The sequence below is a fragment of the Oryza sativa genome, chromosome 1 (genome assembly GCF_034140825.1).
Source record: "Oryza sativa Japonica Group chromosome 1, ASM3414082v1".
NCBI lineage: Eukaryota > Viridiplantae > Streptophyta > Magnoliopsida > Poales > Poaceae > Oryza > Oryza sativa.
The window spans coordinates 5,668,042-5,694,235 of record NC_089035.1 but is presented as its reverse complement, the minus strand read 5'-3'; the positions used below and the strand labels follow the sequence as shown (position 1 = coordinate 5,694,235).

Sequence of the window (26,194 nt, the reverse complement as noted above, 5' to 3'; positions counted from 1 at the left end):
AGATGCTACTGTGTAGGAAAAGGAAAACGAGGGGGAATGCGATTCAAATCCGATGGAAATATTGAAACCGTGCCGGAATTGAAATTTGGAGTTCGGTCGCCGTCGCCGCCGCCTGCCTGCCGGCCGGACGGACGGCGAGTTTAATTGCCGGCGTATTTGGAAACTTCCTCGACAGAGATCGAGAGTCAGAGGAAGCTTCTAGTTCTGCAAGTTGCAGGTGGCTGTGCCTAGTTGCTTTCAGGGTATATTTATTTCTGTTTGGCAAGCTAATACCCAGGGCGAACACATGATAAAAATTGACCCGGGTCATCTAGTGCATGTATATTGTACTCGTAGCTATATCGAGTGACGTGGTGCATACATATTGTACTCATAGCTATATCAAGTGACGTGGTGGTGAGTAAGGAGGGGATTACGTCGAATCACAACTTGATAGCTAATGGGGGGTTTTAGGATTTAGGCACACCAAGTAAGAACTAGCCGACTAGAATGTGGCGGTAGATATCGGCCACAACGTACGACGTCACCTAGTGGACAGCGAGATACACTGCTGTTGTCGGACAGAGAGTATTGGAAGGAAGTACCAAGGTCGCTAGCATCCATGAGTGGCAACTCCTCCGGCGGCCACTCGTTAGACACGCTGCTCCTCCTCTCGAAGGTGATGGCTGGCTGCATGGAAGCGCAAGAATTTTTCGGTGAGTGTAGGACGACGCATCAATTTCTCGCTTCCCATCCTGATTTGTTGTTGATTGTAAATTAGATCGAGAGGATTGGGAGCGAATGGTTCGAGTATTGGTAGTGACACCTCAATGCATGTACAAAGATTGCGAGAAAAGTAACGAGTAAAAATTGATTGGGATCCTAAACCCCATTGGCTATATGGTAAATCCGTCTATGATATTACCTGCTTTCTCCGTTTTTTAAAAAAAACAACCTTATATTAAGATGTGATATATTCGTTATATTAGAATGTGGCAACAAGATTTTTTTATTGGAGGGAGTAACTCTAATGCTAGCTTAATTAACTACTGTAGCTGATTACCTGATCATCCAGTCAGGGTTGATGAATTAATGAATGAAACGCATGCATACCGGGTTGATTGCAATTGGTCGTACGCAAGGAATAGGTTTAAATACTTTCTTGAATTTTTACGTTTTACTTTTCTGTTTCACAATGTAAGTCATTCTAGTATTTCCACATTCATATTAATGTTAATGGATCTAAATAGATATATATGTCTAGATTCATTACCATCAATATAAATGTGGAAAATACTAGAATAACTTACATTATGAAACGGAGGAAGTAGATAATAACACGATCTTCAAAATAACGTTATTGACTATATTTTTTTATATATAAATTTATTTCTATTGTAGTAATTTGCAAGACAACTCTATATATGTTGTTATAGTGCCTTTAAATTAAATATTTTTAAAGATGTTGATAGTTAAAATTATAAAAGTTTAATTGACTATGGAACGGGATGGTGTAGGTCCCAACTGGCAGGGGAAAACCAACATCACAACATGCATGCATGCATGTTACCGACATGAATTCTTGTGTTAAGGATGTTGCTGGAAGTTAGAATGCTAGCTAACTACTTCTCAGGTCCTGGCTTTATGGATTAGTCGTATTCAAGCAATCAAAATAGCTTCTGCATTATTGGCCCACTATGCTCTATGCTGATCTATCGTACTACTAGCTAGTACTGTATTAAAGATTTAAAGGTGGTAACACTCTCAGGGGTGAAAGTCATTTTCTCAACAAATGCTTCAGGAAAACGGCGCTCGCTACTTGCTAACCTAACACATCTGATACTATATCCTACTGTTCAGGGATCAGTGTATCCGTATGATGTTTCAGTAAACAATCCAGTATTCCAGTGGGTCACTAGCTAAACTACATGTCACAAGTTGGTATATATTTGTGACACATATGCTCACTATATGCTGCTGATGATTTCTTAGCTCATTCATATTGCATCAACCATATATAGTATTACCAACTAAGGCTCTAATCAGCCAAAGAAAAAGCCAAATTTTAAATTTTTAAGCTTAATTTTGATATTGATTTTGAGATATTTTCAACGTAGTTTCTTTTTCAATATTAGCTTTTAAGTCACCAAGAACACATTTATAAAAGTTTCACCTACAAATTTATTTTTATTTCCTAATAAGTCGTTTTGACTTATTAGAAAATAAGCCAAACGATGAGTACCTAAACTATCTTATGATGAGCTAATTAGAGATAATCACTCAGGAAATGATGTACGTGTTTTGTCTGATCTGCTGTGTCAGGGGCAAAGAGTGGCTCTTCCTTCCAAGCCAAGCCTCCCTTAGTACTTACTTCTCCGTTCTAAAATGTAATTACCTAGTATAAGATGTGACATTACCTACTTCATCCGTCTAAAAAAACTCAACCTACCCTCCTAGGTTGAGTTTTTTTTGGACGGAGGGAGTAGTAATACGAATCTGAAGTGTTCTGTCCAGATTCATAGTCCTAGGTAATATCACATCTTGTATTAGATAGCTATATTTTGATACGGAGTAAGTATCTTATATTCTCTCAAGAGACTCCAAGGAGAAATGCCACAGATGAACCAACCAACTAACCTCATGCTGTTGCAGTGGCGCCTCGGAGACATACTCCTTCTGCATCAGCCATCTGAAAACATATACATGCAATTTATACATAAAAATGCAGTGGCTTGTGTTGCTCAACTGTGCATGGAGAATTGGACTCTTGGAACTTGGAAGGAATCCAGGAGGGTGTGTATCAGTCCATCTTGTTGCTGTTCCTTCCTGCCAATGCTTCTCTAGAAAGAACTTTATTTGATTTAGATTATTGAACAGATTAAACTTGGTTATAGAAATAAATTAGATATTTTAAGAACTAAACTTAAACTAAATAAGACCGACAGCAAAAGGGAACAGCTGAACTGAAGAACAGAGTTGCAACTTCGCACCATTTTATCTCCACTTTATAGATCCGAAAATAAACACAGCTCTCGTACTGTCTTTTAACTAACATATTCGCGTCAAGATTATGCGTCGACGTCCAAATATTCAACTTCACTTTTGCCTATAAAAGTAGGATGAGCATATCATCAGATCACTAATATATAAATGCGTTTCATCCAATAGCAATAAAACGACGCACGACTGGGGCTCATTCAAGTCAAAATCTGCGGAAAAAGTTGCAGTTTGGCATGTTGTTGAGAGCTGTAGCGATCGACCCGGAGAAATTCTGCACAAGGAATTAAGGCCTGTTTATTTTGTGAAATGAAAATTTTTGGTGCCACGTCAGACGTTTGACCAGATGTTGGAAGAAGTTTTCGGACACGAATGAAAAAACTATTTTCACAACTCGCATGTAAACCACGAGACGAATCCTTTGAGCCTAATTAAGCCATCATTAGCACATGTGGGTTACTGTAATACTTATGGTTAATCATGGACTAATTAGATTCAAAAGATTCGTCTCGCGATTTACATGCAAACTGTGCAATTATTTTTTCTTTATCTATATTTAATGCTTAATACATGTATTCAAAGATTCGATGTGATGTTTTTACGAAAAGTTTTTGAAACTAAACAGGGCCTAAAGGCTTGAATAGTTGAATTGATTTAGTTGTTATCAGCTGATCGGCGCATCTAATGCTAAGTAGCACTGTAGCAGCCGGTGCAGGGCAATGTGCTGTTTATTTCTTCTCCGGTTCCTGAACCTGCCCTGATCCCCGGTCGAGTCTGATGTGGCGCCACCTCTTCGCCTCGGACAAATCTTTCCAAGCATTTTTATTCGTGTTCATGTCCTTTCGATCATATTTATACCTACGTGAATCAGTTTATTTTAAAATAGAGGGAGTAATCTTAGTCGGTGATGCACTGATTAGTAAGTAGGCACCTAGGCCAACTAGTTAGAGGATCCAATATAGTAGCCGTAAAAATATTTTCCACGGAATAGATACGCTACTCCTTCTGGATCAAAATAAAATGACACATCTAATTGATCGAGGGTTGTTTGAGGGAGTTTTTGGTAGCTGCAACTTCTCCTAGCATTAAGAGCTCTCTCAAACTGTTAAATATGTGATCTGAATTTTGGGACCACAATATATTCGGATTTGTTTTCTAGTAGGAGTTTCTATTAGGTGTCTTTCTTTTATCCCCTATATATACTCTTGTAAGCCGTACGGGAAGGGGTGACGTTTCCATTGTGATTCCCTTAGTTTGTAATCATCTCCTCTATAGTGATTATTGCCGGTCGGCGCCCATAGTTTTTTCCCGCAAGAATTTTTCATATAAAAATTTGTGTTTCCGTTGTGCATCTATTTTCATAACACAAACAATCTATTTTTTCATCTAGATTTTTAGAAGATGTGGTTATAAATCCGTAAAATGATGTGTTTTTCAGCTTTTCTAAATTATTAGAAGTTAAATACTAATCGATTTTCCTAAGAATTTTGAACTCCAAACAACACTTAAATCACATACTAAAGCCGACTAGACCGACTTTAACTGATTAATCGGTGAAAACCGACTAATCCACAGATTACCTTTTGATTAGGGCGGTCTACCCATGTCTATCAAGTATCAACTGGCCATTGACTCGTAGGTCGACCAGTCAATTGAGCCAGTACACTCGCTTTCGTCAATTGAGCCAGGGTTGGGAGAGTTCATTTGCGGGTGCACGTGCAGTGCAGTCTTTTCGAATTTCGAGTGATTGAAAAAGAAAAACACACACAACCAAATGAGAGAAACCTAAGTGTACAAATTCGTGAGAATTCTGTGGTGTTTGAATCTCCTAAGAATGAAGACGAAGTTTAAATGTTTCACGTAAAACGATGTAGTAATAACATGTAATTAATTAAATTTTAACTATTACAAATTTAAAAAATGGATTAATCTGATATTTTAGAACAAATTTCATATAAAAAGTTTTCGCACGAAACACTCCGTTTAGCGGTTTGAAAAACGTGGTACGAATATCCAAAAATTAATACATCCTTTCCAGAGGAAACGAACAGGGCCGAAGACTGCACGTTCCATGGGCTTCACGGCATTAGGCTAGTAACAAAATACCGGCCCATCTACGTGAATGGGCCCTGGAGTTCAGTATACCGGCCCATTCGTGTACATGGGCTTCGATCTAGGCCCATCCAAACTAGGCCATACGGATTTTGATCGGACGGTTCAGATCACACCAGATTTCTTCCCCGTCTCCGTCACCCGAACCCTCTCAACCCATGGCACTCTCCGCCGCTCGCCGGCTCTCCTCCGCCGCCGGCGGCGACGCCGCGCGGCCTGGGACGCTCTCTTCCCTCTTCGCGCCTCGAAGCTCTCCGAAGCCTCGCGCCCCGCGGCCGGAGCCCGGGGATGGGCCACCGCAGGAGCGGAGGAAGCCGAGGGCGAGGCCGAGGCCGAGGTCGAGGCAGCCGTGGGGGGAGGAGGCGGCGGCGCTGCTCCGGAGGTTCTACGACGGCGGGTACCTCCCGGGGCCTGACTTGTCGGTGGCGCCGCACGTCTTGTCCCCCGACGTCGTCAAGGGCGCGGCCGAGCGGTTCGGTCATGATCACCAGGTCGTCGCCAAGTGAGTGCCGCCTCTCCGATTGCTTTGTTCCCTTTGCGCTCTATATAAGTTGTATGATTTAGCTACATCAGATGGATGCCACTAAATTACCATGAAACACTAGATTTTGTGAGTTTAATTCGGAATGCCTGTATTTTTTTTCTGTTGCATCTCTGAACAATATGTCGACAGTGGAAGTATGACGGTCGTTAAGTATCGATTTCGACCGTCAATTATCTCAATAAATAAAAATAGGACTAACATTTCTTACACGTACATTAGTTTCAAATAATGTACTTCCTCCATATTTCACAATGTAAGACTTTCTAGCATTACCTAAATTCATATAGATGCTAATAAATCTGGACACATATACAAAACATATATAGTGATCAACGGATACATCTAGATAAGTCCAAAAAGTCTTACAATATAAAACGGAGGGAGTATGTTGGTAGCAAGTTTGGTCTAAACTCTGGATATGGTGGGTGAATTCATTGCGTTTCTGATTTCGTTAACCTGGGAGAAGATGTGGTAATGTGGCCTTATAGAAGAGAACAAGTGAACAGCTACCCTGGGGAATTACCAATGTCTAGGTCTTCTTCAATTTGGAAATGAAGAGCTTAGTTTGTGGCAATGAGTTTTACCATGTAATTGGTTCTGCTTCCTTGTTTCAAATCTTGACTTTCTGGATTGTGGTATGCCGTATGCATTGTGCTGATGCTGCTGTATGTTTTGCAGTGGATTCTAACAATGAACTGCATTCCTTTTTTTTTCCTCTTACACTTTGGAAACTGGTTAATTGCCACCTACAGTGGGGGAGCTATCAGTCCTGAGCAGATTTTATAGGTTGAACACAAAACTATACTAAAAAAAATCATGAATTAACCGTTTACTTATCTGAAACTCTTCCATTTAACTTTCCGTGCTCTGAAATGCTGTGTTTCAAGATTAATAGTGATTCCAGGCATAATACATCCTTGTGAACAACACTGATCATGCTCCCTGTCCCTGCATATGCTACATGAGCTGGCCATGCTTGATATTTTGTTGAACAGTTCCTTTGGTCTTTTATGTTTGATTTTAATATTCTTTGGTAGTAGTATGTAAGGCAAAAAAATAAGTTGAAAATAACATTGAAGAACTATCTTTATCACCCAATTTCTCCGCTGTTGAAGCTGAACCTTGTGTGTGCACTGTAGATGGTTATCTGGAAGTGACTTGAAGAAGGTTGCGTTGTTTGGTTGTCCATCTGTTGAGCGAAGAACAGTTTTTGCATCAAAAAGACTACGAGCTTTCTTTAAAATCCAGGAAGCTAAAGTAGGTATCATGTAATTGTCAATTTAATCCTATGCGAGAATTACTTCTGTCAAAACATGCTTGAGGTTAACGTTTTGCTCGTTGTCCTCCTTCAGATATGCGGCTCTTGTAAGATGAGAAATTCATGCCAGTTTGTTAACCAGGAAGTATCTAGGCATGATAAAGTGATCCTGTCAGATACTATGAGAATTCTTACTTTATTCGTCCTGGATACATGTCCTCAGCAACTCAAGGTTACTCCTGAATTGAAAGCTAGCATTTGCAAGCTTGTCAAGGACACCATAAACCTAAGCCAATAATTACTAAGCAGATCATTTGTAACTGTAGAAGGTACTTGAAGTATACCAGGTAGACAAGCATTCATGTTTCGTACATTTTATTTACTTGATACTATGTGACAAGGTCTAAAACATAATTATAACATGTTTTTTTTTCTGGTGCTTTTGCCAGAGAGGTGACCAAATTTATTTGGATCAAATGGATGAAGCTCATATTTTGTTTGCAAATACTACCTGAAGGTTAGAGCGCTGACCTCGCATATTTATATTGTGTGTAACTTCTGTTGAGGCAGGGGTATGTGAACCTGACTGAGTAGCAATTGACGATAGCTGTAAACTGCCAAGCTCATACTGTTTGAATACATTATTTGATTCCTTTAAGTCAGTTCTGCATATTTATGAGGTTCCTTGTCTCTTAAGTATCTTGTGTCAGCTTGACGAGAGATACTCCATAGATTTTTCTAAGCTCCTTTGCTTTCAGAAGCCATTGTCTGTTTCAATGACCTTATAAATATTTATGAAGCCATTGTTTCAATGACCTTATATCAAGGAAAACATAAGGATATCTTGTTTCCTGTTTCCTGTGATTTGTTATTTTGCTGTGAACTCGTAAAAGTTTACATAACGCCGTACCATGATATCCTTTTTTCTTTAAACATCACCAACGCTTCCACATTCCAACACATGTATCACATACCATCTGATTACTTGTTTTTTGCACTTAAGCAACTCAACCTGATTGCACCGCAGAAGCAGATGCGCTGAAGCTAAGATGCAGTGGTTCACCCAGGAATCTTGCATCAGTCAGACTCCCCATGTGATGTTGTTTAGCTAGCTGTAAACCATTTAGTTTGGACAAGGTACCGTACCCCTATCACTCAATCTAACTCTTACTCTTTCTTTAATAACCTGTTCCTTTCGTGATTAGAAAAAGATCAGCCAATGTATGCCCTTAGCCGGCAATGCATCTGCCTTCAGGTTTTGTTGGCCATATTATATTCGAAGCACTATGGTTCATGTGCCCCTGAAGCTCCAATTGGCATGGATCCCCTTATCCTATCAGCGCATGCTAACTTGGTAAAATATGATGCAGTAGAAAAAGGGAGGCCCTTTTCAGACCAATGCCCCGTCACTTTCTACCTTTACCTTGTAGCCACGAGCTTTTCTTCTCCTTCATATGATGGAGATTCTTGTGCTGTATTCTTGTCCAACCATGGAACACTGGGTCTTTAGCAACCATTGTCACGTAGTGATGTAGTCGACAGGATCAAGAGTTCGTTTTCAGACTGACTGGAAACACTGATCTTTGGTGTGTTGTGCAGGGAGAGGAACAGTTTGGCTTCAGACTAACTGGACTGCTTCTCTGCATGGCACCTCTCTTGTAGAATAATCCAGGATAGCTGGTCTCCTGAGGCGAGGTCGGTAGGTCACTTCATCTATGTGATAATGTGAACCCTTCCATATTGCCGCCTGATGAGAACTGAATCTTCTACGGAAGTGATGCTCTACTCTCTACTCTGTTTTTTTTTCCTTTTGGTTTCTTTTCCCTAATCTCTTGGACAGTTCAGTTTTGATGGATTCTTCTGGCCTCGTGTTGATGATCAAAGTATTCAAGTCGTCGTCTCGTGCTGATGGCTGCTTGCTTGATTTTAAACTTCGGCTGAAACTCGGAGCCTCTTTCACATTTGTCCGGTCAGCGATTGCTTTTCTTCTCTCCCCCGGTTTGCCGCTTGCATGGTAGTGCCTGCCACTAGTAATCTAATAGCATAGGTCTTCTTGTTAACTTCTCTCACATAATAAGTCAAGTAGTAGTACTTCAGTTAAGCAAGATTGATCATGTCAGAAAGCATGCTATTTGAACGTTTTGAAAGGTTGAATCACAGGAGCGTGATGCATGCATCTCACTGATGCAGCAGAGAATCAGGTTATGTAATTTTTTATTCTCCTGGAAGAAGTGTAGAAAAGTCCACAATCCTTCAGTTTTGATCGTAATCAATCTACCATCAAGCTTCTAAAAAAATTGTATCATCAAGTGGAGCCCTCTATTAAGCTGGCTGGTTGGATTAATTAGAAGTGCATGTTGACAAGGCGGCAGAGTATTCAGCTGGAGAAATCCTTTGTGTACGCAAGTAGGACGTTTTTTTTCCCCTCTTTTTGAGGGAAAGACGCAAGTATGTTTTCTCGTTGCCTCTTCTATCGAATCACGGGAAAATTAATTCGGGTCTAAAAGCTCATTCTGCCTGTTTGAAACTTGAAAAAAAGAGAAAATGTACTGGTTTCTAAAAGAATTGAATTAATTTTGTTCCGTGAAACTTTTCCAGAGTCATGTGAAATGAACTGTTTTTCCTGGTGGAGTTGAATTCAGTAATACTAGAAAATTAGCGCGCCAAGTGGCGCGCTCATTATAGCCCTTGTGTACTTGCTAAGTAGTTTCCAAAATTCATGTCTATAAAAGGTTGGTAAATGAAATATTCAATGGTGTTATTAACCGATGCAACAAGTTAAGCTAAATTAGCTTCCATGGCACTTATGCTAAAAAAAAGTAACTATTACACTTTAAGAACAATCATCAAAAACTGGACAGAACCATAGATAAATATATATTTACATGAATTCACTAAGATAAAAAAGTCTGATACTACCACAGTTGTATACAATCTTTTTTTTTTAAAGAATACAGTCGTTTCCGGTCTAGCTTCTAGGTACGGCACAAAGAAGAAACACAACAATGTAGTTACACAAAAAATTTTTAGAACCATAGTCTTTCACATATTTTAAATCCGGAGGTCATGATTTCGAGCACCTTGTAGGTGGCAACAATTTATATCTTTGGTATCTTGCATATCCCTAGAAATATAAGGAGGTGAACACAAATTAGTTGGACCTATACTGACTATAGAAGGAGATCAATAGCAAGAGACAAGGTTAAGCCAGATTGTTCTGGTGGGTTAGTGGCACAGCAGCAAAAGCTATCAGAGACATGGCAGTAAAACTATGACTATTTTTTTTAGATTGAAACAGCAGTTCCAGATCTAAAGGAAAACTATTGTTAGTTCTTATTATGGGTGCATTCAACATCCACCCAACAAAACAAAAAGGATGGGGGAGAGGGATACAGAGAAAAAAAATCTCTTTAGGAAATATTTTATCTTTATATATTTGTCAGATAATCGCAAAAATACATGTTCAGATAACACTATATTTTTTCCATATATAGAGAATGTGGATAGAAATATAACAAGCTCATGATGTATTAACTTAAGAATGTGGTCATCATGAACAGTTGCAATCGATCGCAACTTCAAAATTTCTGAAGTAATACTCAGGACAATCCCTTGAATAGAACACTTGCAAGTTGCAATGAGCACACTAACCAATTATGATGCAAATGTTAGTAAATTGCGCCACTTTTATAGATCATTTTCTTTTGTCAGGAGGAGAAGTACTCTCGAAATAAACTACTGAGCAGGATTGAGACCAAAGAAAAAACTATGTATCAATGCAGAATTATTTTCATGATTATAAATGTTATTAGAAAGGGTATTCAGAAAAAAAAAATCAAACTTGAGTTTTGTCAAGAACCATTCCTGATTATGTTCTTCTAGCGCATTAATATTTCTGTTCCAAATTATGCTAACTGTATATATACTAATAGCTCTAACTCATGTATAATTCGATTGCTGCTACGATGGAATCAGTAATACATAACTTAACTGATTAGTAATCCATATAAGAGTTTCATAACTTAGCATCAAATTCTGCAATTTCTAGTTGTGTTTCTCCTGGATTTCTGCAGAAGTAGTATAGTAGCAACAGAGCAATTAATACACTATCCAACAAAATAGTCCTAACTGTGCTATCAAATGCAACTCTAAGAAAGAACAAGATATATTCTTTCTTGGTCATTTCATCGAACACCATGAATGCACAGTTCGCACTACAAATCAGCAACCACACGTTCAGGAAAATAAATTGAAGAAACATTACACTGTAGCTTGCTCACCACTACCGGCCATGGCGACGACCGATAAGCGCGCTCTGCTGACCGCCGAGAACGGCCATGGCGGCGGCGGTCCAGTCGCCGTGTCGTTCAACACCAATGCCATCGTCCTGCTCGCCCTCCTCGTCTGCGGCCTCGGCGCGGTCGCGCTCCACGTCGTCCTCCAGTGCACGCTTCACGTCACGTCGTAGGCTGGGATCCCTGTCGTTGGCTCGCCGGCGCCGTTACCGGGAGCGGGAGGCGTCGAGATGAGATCGATTAGAAGGGGAAGAGGCATGAGGTCGATCGACCCTTCAGGAGAGGACGAGAGGCTAACTTTTTTGCATTTTACTCCTTCGCTAGATCATATTTTACATTTTAGCCCTTCGCGGGAAGAGCGTATACACGAACCACGCAGCGCCACGTGGCCTCGCTAATCGCACGCTAATTTGCATAGATTTCGATAAATAGAGATGGCTTTTGCCCTTGAACTTATCTGGAGTGCTGCTAGGATAAATAAAAACTTATATTTTCTGCCACGCTATATTATGTTGGTGTTCTTCTATAAGGTCTTGTTCGGTTAATCCCGGTGAGACCTCTTCAATCCCCTTTAAACCGAATAAGGCCTAATGAAGATGAAGATATGATCACAAAGTTAAGGCGCGCAAAACAATGATTCAATGAAGATATTAGCACATGATTAATTAATTTTATATTACTATAAACTTGAAAAATAAATTCATTTATATTCTAAAGCAACTTTTATATTTATATCTAGAATTTTTTTGCAACATACTCCCTCTATCCCATAAAAATCAACTTAATACCGGATGTGACACATCCGATTTTAGATTCGTATTTTATGGGACAAAAAGAGTAGCGTTTAGCAGTTTAAATAGCGTGTTAATGAAAATCGAGAGAAAATCTATATCTTAATCGAAAATAATTCCACGTAAACCGTCGACGCTTACACACTTAATTATCTCATGCCAGGAAAAGTCGCTCTCCAGTAGGTGACACCCCAACTAGGGCCACCACTAAGCTGTCACCCATGCATATGTAAACGCATGCTTTAATTAACCCCGTATATTATGTTCGAGCACTAAGCTATTTTTACCTACGTTATTCTCTTAATCAATCACAACAATTTTCCTTTTAATTGTGCATCTACTTTCTCTGGTTAACATATCACAATATTTTTATAATCATTTTTAACTACTTTCTTAATAGCTATAACTATCTTAAAAAAAAATATTTGTATTTGGATACGGAGAGAGCACTATGCTATCCAAACCACCCGTTGCATCGTACATGCCCAGACCAGAAGCCACCAGTATGAGGGTATCAGGGTCGTTGAGGTCTCTCCTCCTACACTACACGGCTCGTGGGGGCCATGGGCCGCCGGGGATCACGTGGTGGCAACTGGCAAAAAAGCCCACATCGCGCGTGGCGCGGACCAATCGCCGGCCCTCCGTGCGGCGGGGGGTCGGGTGGGGGTGGGCCCCGGGCCCCCACGCTCACGTGCACGCCGCACGCCGCCCCGTAACCGCGTTCCGCTGTCCCTCACCCCCGTTTCCCCGTCACCTCCACGTGGGCCCCACGATCCACCACGTGTCGACGCCACCCCAACCCGCCGAGCACGAGCACGGAGGTCACTGACATCCTGGCCCCACCCCACCCTCGCACGCCGAGGTGGGGAAGGAGGAAAAAAAATAAAAATAATCGCACGCGCCAAAATTAAAATACTGGACGGAGCAGTAGCACAGTACTCGACGTCCGAGCGAAAAAAAAACAGAGAGGCGTGGGTTGATCGCAAAAGCAATAGGCTCCTCACGTGTCCCGCTCGTGGGGCCCACCGCGCATGGGTGCCCACGTGCAGCGTCGTTGACGTGGACCGAGCCGAGGGGGGTGGGGCCCACCCCGGCGGAGGGAGAGAGACACGCTTCGTGGGGGGTGCCCCCCACGCACACCCTAGTGGCTAGTGGTGTGGGGTGGTGGTGCGAAATGACGAGACTACCCCTGGCGGGGTTAGAGCAGACGCGGCGCCGCGGTGGTGGCATGCGCGTAAATAAGCGGAGATCGAGGGGTAATACGGTGGCGAGGCAACCCCCGGTGCTTTGTCAAAGCTCACGCCACTGCGGCCTCCACTACCCACCCACAACCTCCTCCCCCTCCTCCGCCTCCGCCTCCGCGTGATCTCTTCTCGCTTCACGCTTCTCTCCTCCTCTCCGCGGCGGCGAGAGCAAGGGCGAGGCGGGCGGCGAGGTGAGAAGGTGGGGGTTTGGGTTGGTATGGCGACGGGAGGAGGAGGAGGAGGGGGAGGGATGGGGGGAGGAGGTGTCGGAGGAGGAGCGGGGGCGGCGGGGGTGGGGGTGGGAGGGAGGATGCCGACGTGGAGGGAGCGGGAGAACAACAAGCGGAGGGAGCGGCGGCGTCGCGCGATCGCCGCCAAGATCTTCGCCGGCCTCCGCGCCCACGGCGGCTACAAGCTCCCCAAGCACTGCGACAACAACGAGGTCCTCAAGGCCCTCTGCAACGAGGCCGGCTGGGTCGTCGAGCCCGACGGCACCACCTACCGCAAGGTACCCCCAGATCTCCCCCCTCCCCTCCCCTCTCCGCCCCACCGGATCCGCCGCGCAGGCCGCCGCCGCCGCGGCGACGATGTGAACTGTGATTCCGTTTTTTTTTTTTTTTTTTTTTGCGCCGTGGAGATGCACGTGGTGGCGACTGGCAAAGGTGGGGTGAAGATGCCGCCAGTCTGGACCCGCGCACGGGTGTGGTGGGTGGGTGGGGCGCGGGTGGTGGAATTTCCGGGGGGAATTTTCGCGCGGAGAGCATTGCAGTTCGCGGATTCGTGGAATCCTTTGCTAGGGCGATTGTTACCACCACTCCACCCGGTGATTCCCGCTTTGCTTTTGTTTGCATAAGCAAAAGCGGCGGATCCTGGCTCCTGATTGGCCGATGGGATTTGTGGTGGAGCGGGGGATGCATGAACTCGGGGCGTGTGTGTATGTGTGGATCGGATCGGCCTTATGCTTGCGTGATGTTGACCTTGTCTTTGCCCTTGGATTTGGGGATAGATATGCGCTTGTGTTAACATAGTGGTTTTGTAACGACGATTGACCGTGAGTATCTGCTCTTCAAGACTGGGCATTAGCATTTGTGTTGTTGCATTAGCAAGCGTTGCTAGGTTGTCTCTTCAGAATTTCATGGCTACTGCTGATTTGCTCTTCTAGAACTGAAACAATACAATTAGTACTACTTTCGAATCTGCTGATGATTGTAAATTAATGAATCATAAGGTCATTTTTAGAGTTGAGTTGAACAATGGGGCATTGGAGTTGCATGATCTATAAAAGCTTGGAGGTTGTTTGTGTTGTTAGTTCACTCACCTTGTTCTGTATCAAATGTGCTTGTCTGCGTCCCAAACATCCTGAGAAACAATGCATTTGACTTAATTTCAGCTAATTGAATAATTTGATGAATGATTTTATTTATGTGTAACCGATTGTGCCTTTTTCCACAGGGATACAAGCCTCCTGAACGCATGGAAGTGATTGGGTGCTCCGTATCACCAAGCCCGTGTTCCTCGTATCAACCAAGCCCGCGGGCATCATACAATGCGAGTCCTACTTCCTCCTCATTCCCTAGCGGCGCATCCTCCCCCTTCCTTCCTCACCCTAACAACATGGCCAATGGTGTTGATGGTAATCCTATCCTCCCATGGCTTAAAACACTGTCCAATTCTCCATCATCAAAGAAACATCCACAGCTTCCCCCACTATTGATTCACGGTGGTTCCATTAGTGCCCCTGTAACTCCTCCATTGAGTTCACCAACTGCTCGCACTCCTCGCATGAAGACAGATTGGGATGAATCAAATGTCCAGCCTACGTGGACTGGTTCGAACAGTCCCTGCGTGGTGAACTCCACGCCGCCCAGCCCCGGACGCACAATGCTTCCGGACCCAGCATGGTTAGCTGGTATCCAAATATCATCAACAAGTCCATCATCACCGACATTTAGTCTTGTGTCATCAAATCCATTTAGTGTCTTTAAAGACGCGATTCTGGTGGGCAACAATTCATCGAGGATGTGCACGCCAGGGCAAAGCGGCACATGCTCCCCTGCGATTCCTGGCATGGCACCACACCCAGATATTCATATGATGGATGCGGTTTCTGATGAGTTTGCATTTGGAAGCAGCACAAACGGTGGCCATCAGGCGGCTGGTCTGGTGAGGGCGTGGGAAGGCGAGAGGATCCACGAGGACTCGGGATCGGACGACCTAGAGCTGACTCTTGGAAGCTCTAGGACAAGAGCTGCTGCTTAACAAAAAAAAAAAAAACTAACCTGGAGGCATTCTTGTCTGTAGCTTATTTGTTCGTGTTCATTAGTTTCTGAAAGAGAGACCAATCGTGTGGTTCCTTCAGATAGCTTCAGTTGTGATGATAATTGTGTTATTTATGTGAGGCACGAGCTAGAGAGAAAGGGGGCTTTAATTCGGCCAAACCCAGCTGTGATATGGTAATCTCAGCTGGCTGTAATTTTAAAGCCCCCCCTTTGTTGTGACAAATGTAAATTGATGTGAGAAATCATGCAAAATTCATGGAGCGTTCAGCTCAACGAAGCATTCATTTGCGTTCCGTGCACGGACAGCAAGGCATCCACATACTTTTGCCGAAGCCTGCTGCTTTCCTCGAGCTCCACGGCGGCGATGGCGGTGGTGGTCGACGGCGTCTCGCCGCCGTGGTCCAAGGAGGCCGTCGTACACCTCCTGTCCGGTGAGCTGGTGGTGGTGGTGATTGACTATTGTATCATCCTTGCCAACTCGTGCACTACAGGGTCATTTTCAGGCTTAATTGAACGTGCCATTCGAAGTCAGCAAATGCAGCTGTGAGAGCACACCTGTGCCGTCCTTTTCCACTGCCTTCAAAACCAAATCTTGCCCTTGAAAAGCCAGACCACACTTGTACTGTCTGTTCTCCGTGTGAGCATAACAGCAGGAGTGGTCGAGTACCTGATAGTAGTAGTAACAAAAATTTTTTTAGACCCTGGGATTTGACTTAATCAAATGAAGAATTCAGTAGCCCTGATCACGTAAGTATTAGTGTCACAGCTCACCAACCCTGCCTGCTGAAGAACGGCTTGGAGGAGACAGAGACAACTAGGGCAAGTGGTTTGCCAAACTTGCGCAATGATTCGATCAACCGTGTTCTGATTGAGTCTTTGGTTGAAAGGTAATTTGCATTTTCAGAGGGTTAATCTTGACTTGTGGTGTTCGAGAAACCGCCCCTGATTTCTGAACATTTAGTACAAGCCAAGTAATTAGAAACATATTATAGAACTTTAGTTGTGCTGTTTGTTGGAATTAATGAATGGGCCTTAGCCCACTCGAAGATTAATTCTTTGGAAAATCACAAAAGCCCACCTCATGGGATGGCATGCATGTGGAGTTTAGTACCACCTTGCTTATTCTAGGAGAGGGGGACCTCCTTAAAAGGGAGGATGCCCTCCTAGCCACTTGAAGCATGTGTGGTGGAGAGAAGAGGGGAAACACACGCGCGTGCTTGCTCGCCTCGCCTGGCCTGGCCTGGCAGGGCAGGCGGCGCGCGTGCACGACGTACGCGTCGAATGGTCCGAAAAATTGGCTCCTCACCCTTGCGCAGATGCAGCCTCCTTTTGCAGTTTTGTTTTGCTGCAAATTCGGATTCGTTTTGTTTTGGAAACGTTCCGAAAAATCCGGTGCGTGCAAACGGCGTGGAGTCCGGATAAGTTACGCGCGACTTATCCGGTTCGGTTACGCGCAGTAGAGATCGTGCGGGCGCCCTGATCAAGCGACCCTTCTCTATATAAACCGACCCGCCGTCTTCACGCAATATATGCGAAAATCAATCTAGGGTTTGCCTCCTACTCTGTACTGCGCCGTCGCTCGTAGACTACTCCATCCCGCTCGCCGGCGTGCACCAGCGATCGGGAGAGCAGGTCTCCGGAACCTCTGCCTTTGACGTCCTGCACCGGGAGAAGGCGGCAATAAGGTTTTTGGGAAGCGCTTCGCGCGACTGCTCCCTGTTCGTTCGCGACGGCTCGCCTTCCTCTTCGCTCGCGTGTTTCGTGCCTTCGTAGACACCTGCGAAAAGTTTCAACCAAGCAGCCGGTCTTTTCGTCACCTCGGTACGTGTTCAATATGTTGCGCATATTTGATCTGTTCATGTTATTCTGCGTAGTTTACATGTGTAGATCTAATGATGCGTTCATACTAGTTTTCATCTGTAATGTCATGATTTATTCATGGAATAAATTAAATCATTATATGCCCATAATCTCAACACTGTTGTCTTCAGTCCATAAGCCAAGCACTAGTCTCCGAGCTGTCTCCGAGTAGGCTGGACTGCTGTATATGCATATGAAAAGTTCGTTTGTTTTTACATGGATGGTTTGTCATGTCCTGAAAGTCTGAATTTCATCTGTTTTAGTACAAAAAAAGAGAATGACTTGAGAGTTGAGATGAATTCAATTAGGTAGGAAAAACGTACCAGCAAGAGTATATTTGCCAGATTCTGATTTTAAAATTCGTGTTAATCCAACTTCAGATGGCTTTCGTCTTTGCACACGCCTGCCTGCATCAACACACTCATGGTGCTATAAAAGTCTAGAACATGATGCAGCTGGCCTGGACTAGTCTTTCACTGTCTTTGTGCTCTCAATTCTCAACAGATTGATAGCTTTGCCATTGAGTCAGGGAGAGAGATGGCTGGGAGAGAGGATGGAGCAGCAGCAGGAGCCATGGAAGAAGGGCAAGACAGCAAGGAGGTGAAGTGTGAGAGTTCAGAGGATGGAAGCAGCAGCAGCAGCAGCAGCAGATGCCATGGCAACGACGTGATCTCCGTCCAATTCATGCAGAAGGTACGTATGGTGATGGTCGTTGCGAACTTGCGATACACGGTCTCCTGGTACTACCCCGTTGCCGTACCTGAACTCGCAAACTGAAACTCTGAACTTGACACCCGTGTCAAAAGCATATGGTTTCTGACTTTCTTCTCCATTCCTTTTCAGCAGCAGTAACACGTTTATAGTAATTCCGTTGGCGATTACTACCATCTGTGACTTTTTGACTGTGGAGTAGATTTCTTCATGTAGACTAATTCAGAAACATCATTAGAGATTCCTAGTGACTGACTGACTGACTGACTAATAGGGATGAAAGCGGTCAGCCTGCTATCCCGTATAAGAGCCCGAATGCTAGTTCATTTTCAATCCACTGCTACAAAAATTAGATGCAAAAAATACAGTTACAGTTGTGGTTTAGGGGACAACAAGCCTGCAAGCCCGCCCTGCTTTCATCGATCCCTACTGAGTAGTACTGGCTAACCGTTGCTCTGAATATTTTCGCAAACTGAAACTCTGAACTTGACATCCATATGCGACTAATTCCACTGGGGATTACTGTCATATGTGACTTTGTGAGTGTTCATTTCTTCATGAAGACTACTAACTCAGAAATGGCATTAGACTATTAGAGAGGGAAATATACGGTGGAAATCATATATCTAGTAGAAACCTGAAAATTACCGTTGGATTGAAAAATAAACGTTTGAGATTCGTCCACATCATCAAGAGTAAAAATTTTACTCCTAGGTTTACTCATGAGTAAAAATTTTACTGGACGTGAATGAATTTCAGACATCCATTTTCTAATCCAACGGTAGTTTTTATGTTTCTACAACATACGTGGTTTGCGCTACATATTTTCCATATTAGAGATTACTCGCCTGACCAACTGTAACTATGATTGATCCTTCTAGATCAAATTTTCAACGAACATTGATTGCTGACACAGATCCATGGTGCATGTGCATGAACAAAAACCTGCTGATTCTTGCGGAAATTCTGGGGACATATTTCATGATATTCGCCGGGTGCGGCGCCGTGGTGGTGAACCAGAGCACCGGCGGCGCGGTGACGTTCCCGGGGATCTGCGCCGTGTGGGGGCTCGTCGTCATGGTGCTAGTCTACACTGTCAGCCACATCTCCGGTGCCCACTTCAACCCCGCCGTCACCGTCGCCTTCGCCACGTGCGGACGCTTCCGGTGGAAGCAGGTAACAAAGCATTTTCTTGGATCTGAAAATGACATCCCAACCAACGACAATTTTTTTCCAGCTTTCTGTAGCACAAACGGAGTTATCAGTGGCACTGTAGACTGTCCGACAAAAACAGATTTTTGGTTTCATGGTTCGCTTATTGGCTGACCAGCCGCATCCAAAATTTAAATTCAAAAAAGTTGATTTAAAGGTTTTTGTTATATACGTGTGTATAAAAAATATACAGTATACAAAGTTTGTATACGTGTATATAAAGTTTGTATACATATATAGTATTAAGAAATAAAAAACCAAGAAAAGAAAAAAAAGGGAAAGAAAAAAAGGAAAAGAAACGAAAAAAAAGAAGGAAAACAGGAAAACCATATGTGGGAATCAGATCTACTGTTTTTTTCCATTGCATAGGAATCGGACAGCATGTTTTTTTGTCGTTGTTTTTCCCCATTTTTAAGGGAACCGGATCTACGATTTTTTTTGTTTTTTTCGCTATTTTTTTTCTCAAACTCTTTTTTTTTGCTTTTCCCTGTTTTTAAGGGGAATCGGACTTCTTTTTTTTCGGTTTTTTTCGCTATTTTTTTTATTTAGACGGACGGAGGAAACACTTTGTATTTTTTAAGTAGTAGAGATAGAGAAGAGATATATTTTTTTAAAAAAAGTAAAGTAGTATAAGTAGAAGAGAAGATTACGGACAAGAAATTTTTTTAGGGAGTCGTAGCTTTTCTCTAGGAGTCGGACCTTTTTTTTTCTTTTTTTCATGGTAGAAGTTTTTTCTCCTTTTTTTCTCGCTTTTTTTCTCCACCGGGGAGTTGGACGTTTTTTTTTTGCCGATTGATTTTTTTTCCTCCTTTTTTGTTTTTCTCGCTTTTTTTTTTCCAAACGGACGACGGAAATTTCTTTTATTTTTTAAATAGTAGTAGATAGAAGATAGATAATATTTCTTTTCTCCTTTAACATTGGCTTTTAGATTGTAAAGAACATGGATGTAAAAGTTTTTAACTGTCAATTAAAAACGAGAATTGGAAGGAGAGACATTTTGCTCCAAACATTTTCTAAGAAGGAATTGTGATCTCGTTGATTGAAAACCACACACACCACTTAACGCTGTACTATTAAGTACATCTCTTTCTACCCGTCAATTATTTGTGGTTGCTTCCTTCAATTTTTCCAGGGCTTATCAACCGTGGATCAAACGATGGATCGGATTATGTTTCGGTTAAATTTACTGCCAATAACTCATTTGTGGTGATCAATGTGTGTGTGTGGTGCAGGTGCCATCGTACGTGGTGGCCCAGGTGCTGGGATCCACCATGGCAAGCCTGACGCTGCGCGTGGTGTTCGGCGGCGGCGGCGGCGGCGCGCGCGGGGAGCACTTGTTCTTCGGGACGACGCCGGCGGGGTCGATGGCGCAGGCGGCGGCGCTGGAGTTCGTCATCTCCTTCTTCCTCATGTTCGTCGTCTCCGGCGTCGCCACGGACAACAGAGCAGTATAAGATCGAACACCAAAACTAACAAATTAACTATATATATATGCATGATGATCGATGATAATTTTGTGGTGTACAACACAGATCGGTGAATTGGCTGGGCTCGCTGTCGGTGCGACGGTCGCGGTGAACGTGCTCTTCGCAGGGTATGTGTTGAAGTAAATCATAAAATTTCACAGTTAACTACGTGCTGTTGATGCCGCATTAGTAGTAGTTGTTCGGTATTCTTTTTCGTTTATGCTTATACTTATCAGCCAGTTTGAATTTTTAAAATTAAATTTGAAACTAATTTTGTGAATTTTTTTCATCAAAGTTTATTTTTCAGCCTTTACTTTTAAAGCGCTAAAAACCTGTATATAAAAGTTTTATTCACAAATTATCTTTTTTTTATAAACACGTCGTTTGATTTATTCCACGAATAAGCTAAACGATGAGGCCCCTCATTGTTGTTGTTGCTGCTGCTGCTACAGTGTGTATTGCATTGGGGGTTTAATTTGCAGGCCGGTGACGGGGGCGTCGATGAACCCGGCTCGGAGCCTTGGTCCGGCGATGGTGGCGGGGAGGTACGGCGGCGTGTGGGTGTACGTGGCGGCGCCGGTGAGCGGGACGGTGTGCGGCGCGTGGGCGTACAACCTGCTCCGCTTCACCGACAAGCCGCTGCGTGACATCGCCAACACCGCCTCCTTCCTCAGGAGGAGCTCGCGTAGGAGTTAGTGATAGATATATAGACAGAATTGAAGCCGTTCTGTCTCTCGAATTTGCAGCAAAAATCCAATCACCGTGATGCTAATGTTTTTCATGCCCGTTGCAAGTGTAAATGTGTAATTAACGGCCCAGGCAGGCAGGCAGGCGGACCGGCCCATCCTTCGGTTGATTTGGTGAAATTTGGGCCGAGGCGGAATGAAGTATCGGGCCGTGATGTCAGAGATGCGGTGGGCCCATAGTGGGCTGCGCGAGCGGCTAGTGGGGTCGTCGTGCACGTACGTCGGTTACACGATTCTCTTTTCTTTTTATTTTTACCGAACTAGGTAAAAACCCAGAAGTTGCAACGAATATTATAAAAGAAAAAAAAATACAGTATAGTCGGTCGATTAGATATATAATGTCATCTTCAAAGGCAGCCATACTAAAATATGCTGCTATGCTGGTGGATCATCTATTCTTATCCTCTTCATATATTTCCACAAGTTATATGGTCGGACAATACAACGTTGAACACTTCTAATTCACCTGACACCCACATATATATTTGTGTGTGAAACCCCTTGCAATTTCTAGAGTTAACAATTCTCTTATTCATTCATGTGTTGTGGGGCTTATGGCCCCCACATGTTAGTTTGTGGTATTAAAGGCAGACTCGAATACCACACTAGCATCACTTAAAGCAGTATATATACACCAAAACATACATATACTACACTCGGACATATAAGAATATATAATAATACATCATTTGACACGATCTCGAAGATACAAAAATCAACGGTAGATTCATATCATCATTGAATTCTATTAAAAACGCACCCACGTGCAAAACATAATAACTTTGGTTGGAGGTTCCCAGTAGAATTCAATAATTAATGCGTCTTTGTTTTGTGTGGATATTTATTAGCTTGTGTTTTCTTTAGCTTTGCTGGTGTATTTTTTAAAACTTGTTTTTTATGCTAGTTTGTGTGAATTTGTATAATAATTGGCTGTAGCTCCTTGAGCAAAGGCTGAGATTTTATTCCATTATCTAAAAAATGCAAAACATAATTGTGAGCATAAGAATCTTAAACCTGGTTGGTGGTGGAGTCACTCCATCAACGTACCAATGGTGCTTCCTCTACACATTTTTTTTCTTTTTCTAACTTGATGATCGGATAGATTATAGATACTAGATAGATACCCCGCGCTTTGCTGAGTGATATTTTTATTCTACCAAACAGTATTTGGTATACATTGAAGTGTTATTCTTGCTTTGAATGAGGAAATAATATGGAAAAGAGACATGAATGATTAATCTAAATGGACTACATGAAAACTTGATAGCCAAAAAAGGCACATTCAGAATTATACATACAGTTGATCTCAAAGAAAACAAAAACAAAATCACCTTCAATTGAGATCGATGTACATACAGTGAGATGTCAGTGCTGTAGCCACTTGTAATTATGAATTAGAACTTGCGCAGTGTGCAAAAAAAGTTATCTGAGGCTAAATTAGAAAAATAAAGATCAGACATAATTTGAAACAAAGTAGGATATATTATGAAAATAGATGCACAATGGAGACACGATTTTTACGTGGAAAACCCTTATAGGAAAAAACCACGGGCGCTGACCAACAATAATCACTATAGAGGAGTTGGATACAAATGCGGGGAATACATTGGGCTGTTGCACCCTTCTTGTGCGGCTTACGAGGGATATATATAGGAGAAATATATGAATCCTAGTGGGGAAAGATTTAAGAGTCATACTAGTAAACTAATCATAATAGTCAAGTTCTATTAGTAAACTTATCCGAATATATTGCAGGCCTAAATTTCGGATCACATATTTAACAAAATCTCCACCTTGATACGAATTTCCCAACATAAAAATCTTCAATCTCCAAACAACCTCACATATGAGATAAAATCACTGCGCGGCAAATAGCCTCCATGACTATACTGTATCACCCTCGATCCAGAAGAGGTAGACTATACTTCAAACTCGCCATTGGGAATAAATCCTGAATCTGCTAGTATAAACCGGTGTGAACCTAGCAGAGATGCAAAATTGATGCACAAACTTTAAACTCACCATGGGAATAAAATCTTGAATTTGCTGGCATGAATTTCTGTAATCCTAGCAGAAACGCGAAACTCTTGTGCTCAAAACGGAGTACTTAGATCTTCTTATTAACCTTCTGATACACTGGGCAAACGGACGTAGCAATTCCGCCGAAAATTTGACCACCCTCATGTGATTTGGACAGGAACCTTCCAACTCCCTCTCGATGATTTCGCTTGTGTGTCCTGAAACATGTATGCGCAACTGATAGATTGGTGCACGACAGTATTAGCATCTCCTCATCCCGCTTCAAATCATCACTTGCCATAATGAGAATTTGTATCTCAATCTTGAAACGGTAGATCAAATTTCAAACTCGTCTTGGGAATAAAATCATAAATCTGCCAGTATAATTCGTTGAATCTTAGCAGAAACGCGAAACACCCTAGATGCATAAAACGAAGTATTTTGATCTCTGTGCAGAACCTGGTAGACTTGGCTTTGTGAACATGGCAATTGAATTGATTCCCTAGTATACACAAGCTTGGGTGCGTATAACAATTTCCCCTCCGAAAAAATCAGACTAGACAGGAGCTCTCGGTTAATTTTGCCCCGGGAATCGTGCGTGATTAGATGGCCTCCTGCTTTTCTTGCGCTGCTCTTTCTGCGATGGCTGTGCAGCGGCTACTGCTCCTTTTTCCTGTGCAGGAGGACGGCGACGACTCGGACTTGCCGAACCTGCCGATTAGTAGGGCTGTGTTTACATCCGAGGGTAAAATTTTCTGGCATATCACATCGGATACACGGATATACTCCTCCATTTTTTAATATATAATGCCGTTGACTTTTTCTCGCATGTTTAACCATTCGTCTTATTTAAAAAAATTACGTAATTATAATTTATTTTGTTATGAGTTGTTTTATCACTTATAGTGCTTTAAGTGTGATTTATATCTTATACATTTGCATAATTTTTTTGAATAAAACGAATGGTCAAACATGTGAGAAAAAGTCAACAGCGTCATCTATTAAAAAACGGAGGTAGTATATTTGAAATATTAAGTGAAGTTTAATAATAAAATAAATTACAGATTCCGTCTGTAAACTGCGAGACGAATTTATTAAACCTAATTAATCTGTCATTAGTAAATGTTACTGTAGCACCACATTGTCAAATCATGGAGCAATTAGGCTTAAAAAATTCGTCTCGCAATTTACACGCAATCTGTGTAATTAGTTATTTTTTTCGTCGATGTGACAGGGTGAAAATTTTTGGGGTGAGATCTAAACAGGGCCTAGATTGATTCTTCAATCGGGAGAAACACGCCGGCCGCCAGGACTAGTAGATCTAATCTTCAATGCTTTAATACCACTTGTTATAAAAATTGATGTACAATGGAGACACGAATTTTACGTGAAAAACCCTTACGGGAAAAAATCACGGGTGTCGACCGACAATGATCACTATAGAGGAGTTGGATATAAACGCAGAGGATACATTGGGCTATCGCACCCTCCCTGTACGGCTTACAAGGAATATATATATGGGAGAAATCTATTGAGTTTTAGTGGGGAAAGACTTAAAACATATTTAACAAGATAGATTTATGCCGAAATATAAAGTTGAATGCAAAGTCTCGTACCCACAAATCTATCCTAACAAAATATTGTTCTATACAATCTGGCATCGCTGCAACCTAAGCAAGTTAAAAATAGGGTGAATAGCCAGTTCAGTCCTTCAACTTTTGCTCAGAGGTCGAATTAGTACTTCATGTTTTATAATGTCCAAATAGGACCCTAAAGATTATCATGCGGCTTAATATAGTCCTTAGACCCACTTAAAACGCCACATGGACATGCCACGTCATTTGTGCATGTAAGATAACATTTAAATGTCCATTTTAACCTTCAATTTTCTATCATAAAACAAAAAATGTTAATTTTTTTTATCTATCAATGCTACATATTTTTGCCAATGGTCAAAAGCTTTTTTTTTGTGTTTTCTCAATAGTTTTTCTTTATTTCCTATGAAAACATAAGGGTATAAAGGACATTTAAATATTGAATTTACATGCATAGATGATGTGGCATGTACACATGGCATGTTTAGAGGGTCTAAGGACCATATTGAATCACACAATGAATTTAAGGTACTTGTTTGGACAATACGAAATGTCAGGGACTAAATTGATCCTTAAGTAAAAGTTCAAGGATCATGTTGGGTATTCACCCTTAAAAATACATAATCTAAATAATTTTCCAGCATGAAGCTTGGATGAACAGAAAACTGCGGGATGTATACTTTGTACTTCAGATTCATATATGCACCAAAAATATTGATATCTTGAGCTCATAATTATAGTTAGGAATCCATGCGTTAACCAAAACAAAACATTAGCAGTAAACAGAAGGACCATAGAAATTCGAGAGAAAAGGGAAGGGGAGATAAGTAAATAATTACCTGTGCTTGCCGTCAATGATCGATTAAACAGGGTTGAACAACGAAACTAAGCCAATAAGATTGAATTGTAGGCTACGTTTCTCAGAGTAGGACCCTAAAGTAATCTAATATCTCACTTTGTGGAGCAACTGTGCGCAGGATGTACTAGTAGCAAGCCTACAGAAGGAGAAAGAGCACCATGGCAAGATGGTCCAAAAAAGTATGCAGGCAACATGCAACAAATAGTCTCATCAAATAAGTAATTCTA

The 26,194-nt window shown here is 42.2% G+C and overlaps 3 protein-coding genes and 2 long non-coding RNA genes across 13 annotated transcripts; 3 read left to right on the top strand and 2 right to left on the bottom strand.

Moving 5' to 3' along the window:
* The first annotated feature begins 5,200 nt into the window (after window positions 1-5,200).
* Window positions 5,201-9,159, top strand: LOC4327077 (uncharacterized). 8 transcript variants are annotated; one of them, XR_001542827.3, is made up of 6 exons: window positions 5,201-5,590; window positions 6,772-6,889; window positions 6,985-7,219; window positions 7,340-7,407; window positions 7,918-8,027; window positions 8,490-9,159. XR_001542827.3 is itself a non-coding variant. In XM_015767602.3 (4 exons), exons 1-3 carry the CDS (start codon window positions 5,247-5,249, stop codon window positions 7,186-7,188), a joined length of 666 nt encoding a protein of 221 aa, XP_015623088.1. In that variant the 5' UTR covers window positions 5,201-5,246; the 3' UTR covers window positions 7,189-7,219; window positions 7,340-7,560. The 8 variants fall into 8 exon arrangements, 2 of the variants coding, with proteins under 2 accessions (XP_015623088.1, XP_015623073.1); XR_001542830.3 differs by having other exon boundaries at window positions 7,894-8,027; XR_001542821.3 differs by having other exon boundaries at window positions 6,985-7,237.
* Window positions 5,446-6,333, bottom strand: LOC136356095 (uncharacterized). The gene is made up of 2 exons (XR_010740784.1): window positions 6,217-6,333; window positions 5,446-5,630 (listed from the first exon to the last, which is right to left on the bottom strand). It is a non-coding gene; the product is annotated as an uncharacterized lncRNA (long non-coding RNA).
* A 572-nt stretch (window positions 9,160-9,731) lies between the features above and the next one.
* LOC136356094 (uncharacterized) lies at window positions 9,732-11,462 on the bottom strand. Its single transcript, XR_010740783.1, has 2 exons — window positions 11,171-11,462; window positions 9,732-10,014 (listed from the first exon to the last, which is right to left on the bottom strand). It is a non-coding gene; the product is annotated as an uncharacterized lncRNA (long non-coding RNA).
* A 1,837-nt stretch (window positions 11,463-13,299) lies between these two features.
* Window positions 13,300-15,778, top strand: LOC4327076 (protein BZR1 homolog 2-like). Its single transcript, NM_001409042.1, has 2 exons — window positions 13,300-13,728; window positions 14,673-15,778. Exons 1-2 carry the CDS (start codon window positions 13,438-13,440, stop codon window positions 15,477-15,479), a joined length of 1,098 nt encoding a protein of 365 aa, NP_001395971.1. The 5' UTR covers window positions 13,300-13,437; the 3' UTR covers window positions 15,480-15,778.
* Window positions 15,779-17,744: 1,966 nt separating this feature from the next.
* On the top strand, window positions 17,745-21,902 carry LOC4327074 (aquaporin NIP1-2). Of its 2 annotated transcripts, none has more exons than XM_066306886.1 (5): window positions 17,745-18,052; window positions 18,987-19,246; window positions 20,515-20,730; window positions 20,815-20,876; window positions 21,231-21,902. In XM_066306886.1, the coding sequence occupies exons 1-5, from the start codon at window positions 18,010-18,012 to the stop codon at window positions 21,442-21,444; spliced, it is 795 nt and encodes a 264-aa protein (XP_066162983.1). In that variant the 5' UTR covers window positions 17,745-18,009; the 3' UTR covers window positions 21,445-21,902. The 2 variants fall into 2 exon arrangements, with proteins under 2 accessions (XP_066162983.1, NP_001395970.1); NM_001409041.1 differs by having other exon boundaries at window positions 17,788-18,052; window positions 19,091-19,246.
* Window positions 21,903-26,194: the final 4,292 nt, after the last annotated feature.

Bases quoted from the DNA above. Each gene is read 5' to 3' on its own strand.
- LOC4327077 (XM_015767602.3), top strand. From the start codon at position 5,247: ATGGCACTCTCCGCCGCTCGCCGGCTCTCCTCCGCCGCCGGCGGCGAC. The intron at 5,591-6,771 runs GTGAGTGCCGCC...TGTGCACTGTAG, and splicing joins GATCACCAGGTCGTCGCCAA to ATGGTTATCTGGAAGTGACT. The intron at 6,890-6,984 runs GTAGGTATCATG...GTCCTCCTTCAG, and splicing joins TTAAAATCCAGGAAGCTAAA to ATATGCGGCTCTTGTAAGAT.
- LOC4327074 (NM_001409041.1), top strand. From the start codon at position 17,897: ATGGCTGGGAGAGAGGATGGAGCAGCAGCAGGAGCCATGGAAGAAGGG. The intron at 18,053-19,090 runs GTACGTATGGTG...GTGGTGAACCAG, and splicing joins CCGTCCAATTCATGCAGAAG to AGCACCGGCGGCGCGGTGAC. The intron at 19,247-20,514 runs GTAACAAAGCAT...TGTGTGGTGCAG, and splicing joins GACGCTTCCGGTGGAAGCAG to GTGCCATCGTACGTGGTGGC.
- LOC4327076 (NM_001409042.1), top strand. From the start codon at position 13,438: ATGGCGACGGGAGGAGGAGGAGGAGGGGGAGGGATGGGGGGAGGAGGT. The intron at 13,729-14,672 runs GTACCCCCAGAT...CTTTTTCCACAG, and splicing joins ACGGCACCACCTACCGCAAG to GGATACAAGCCTCCTGAACG.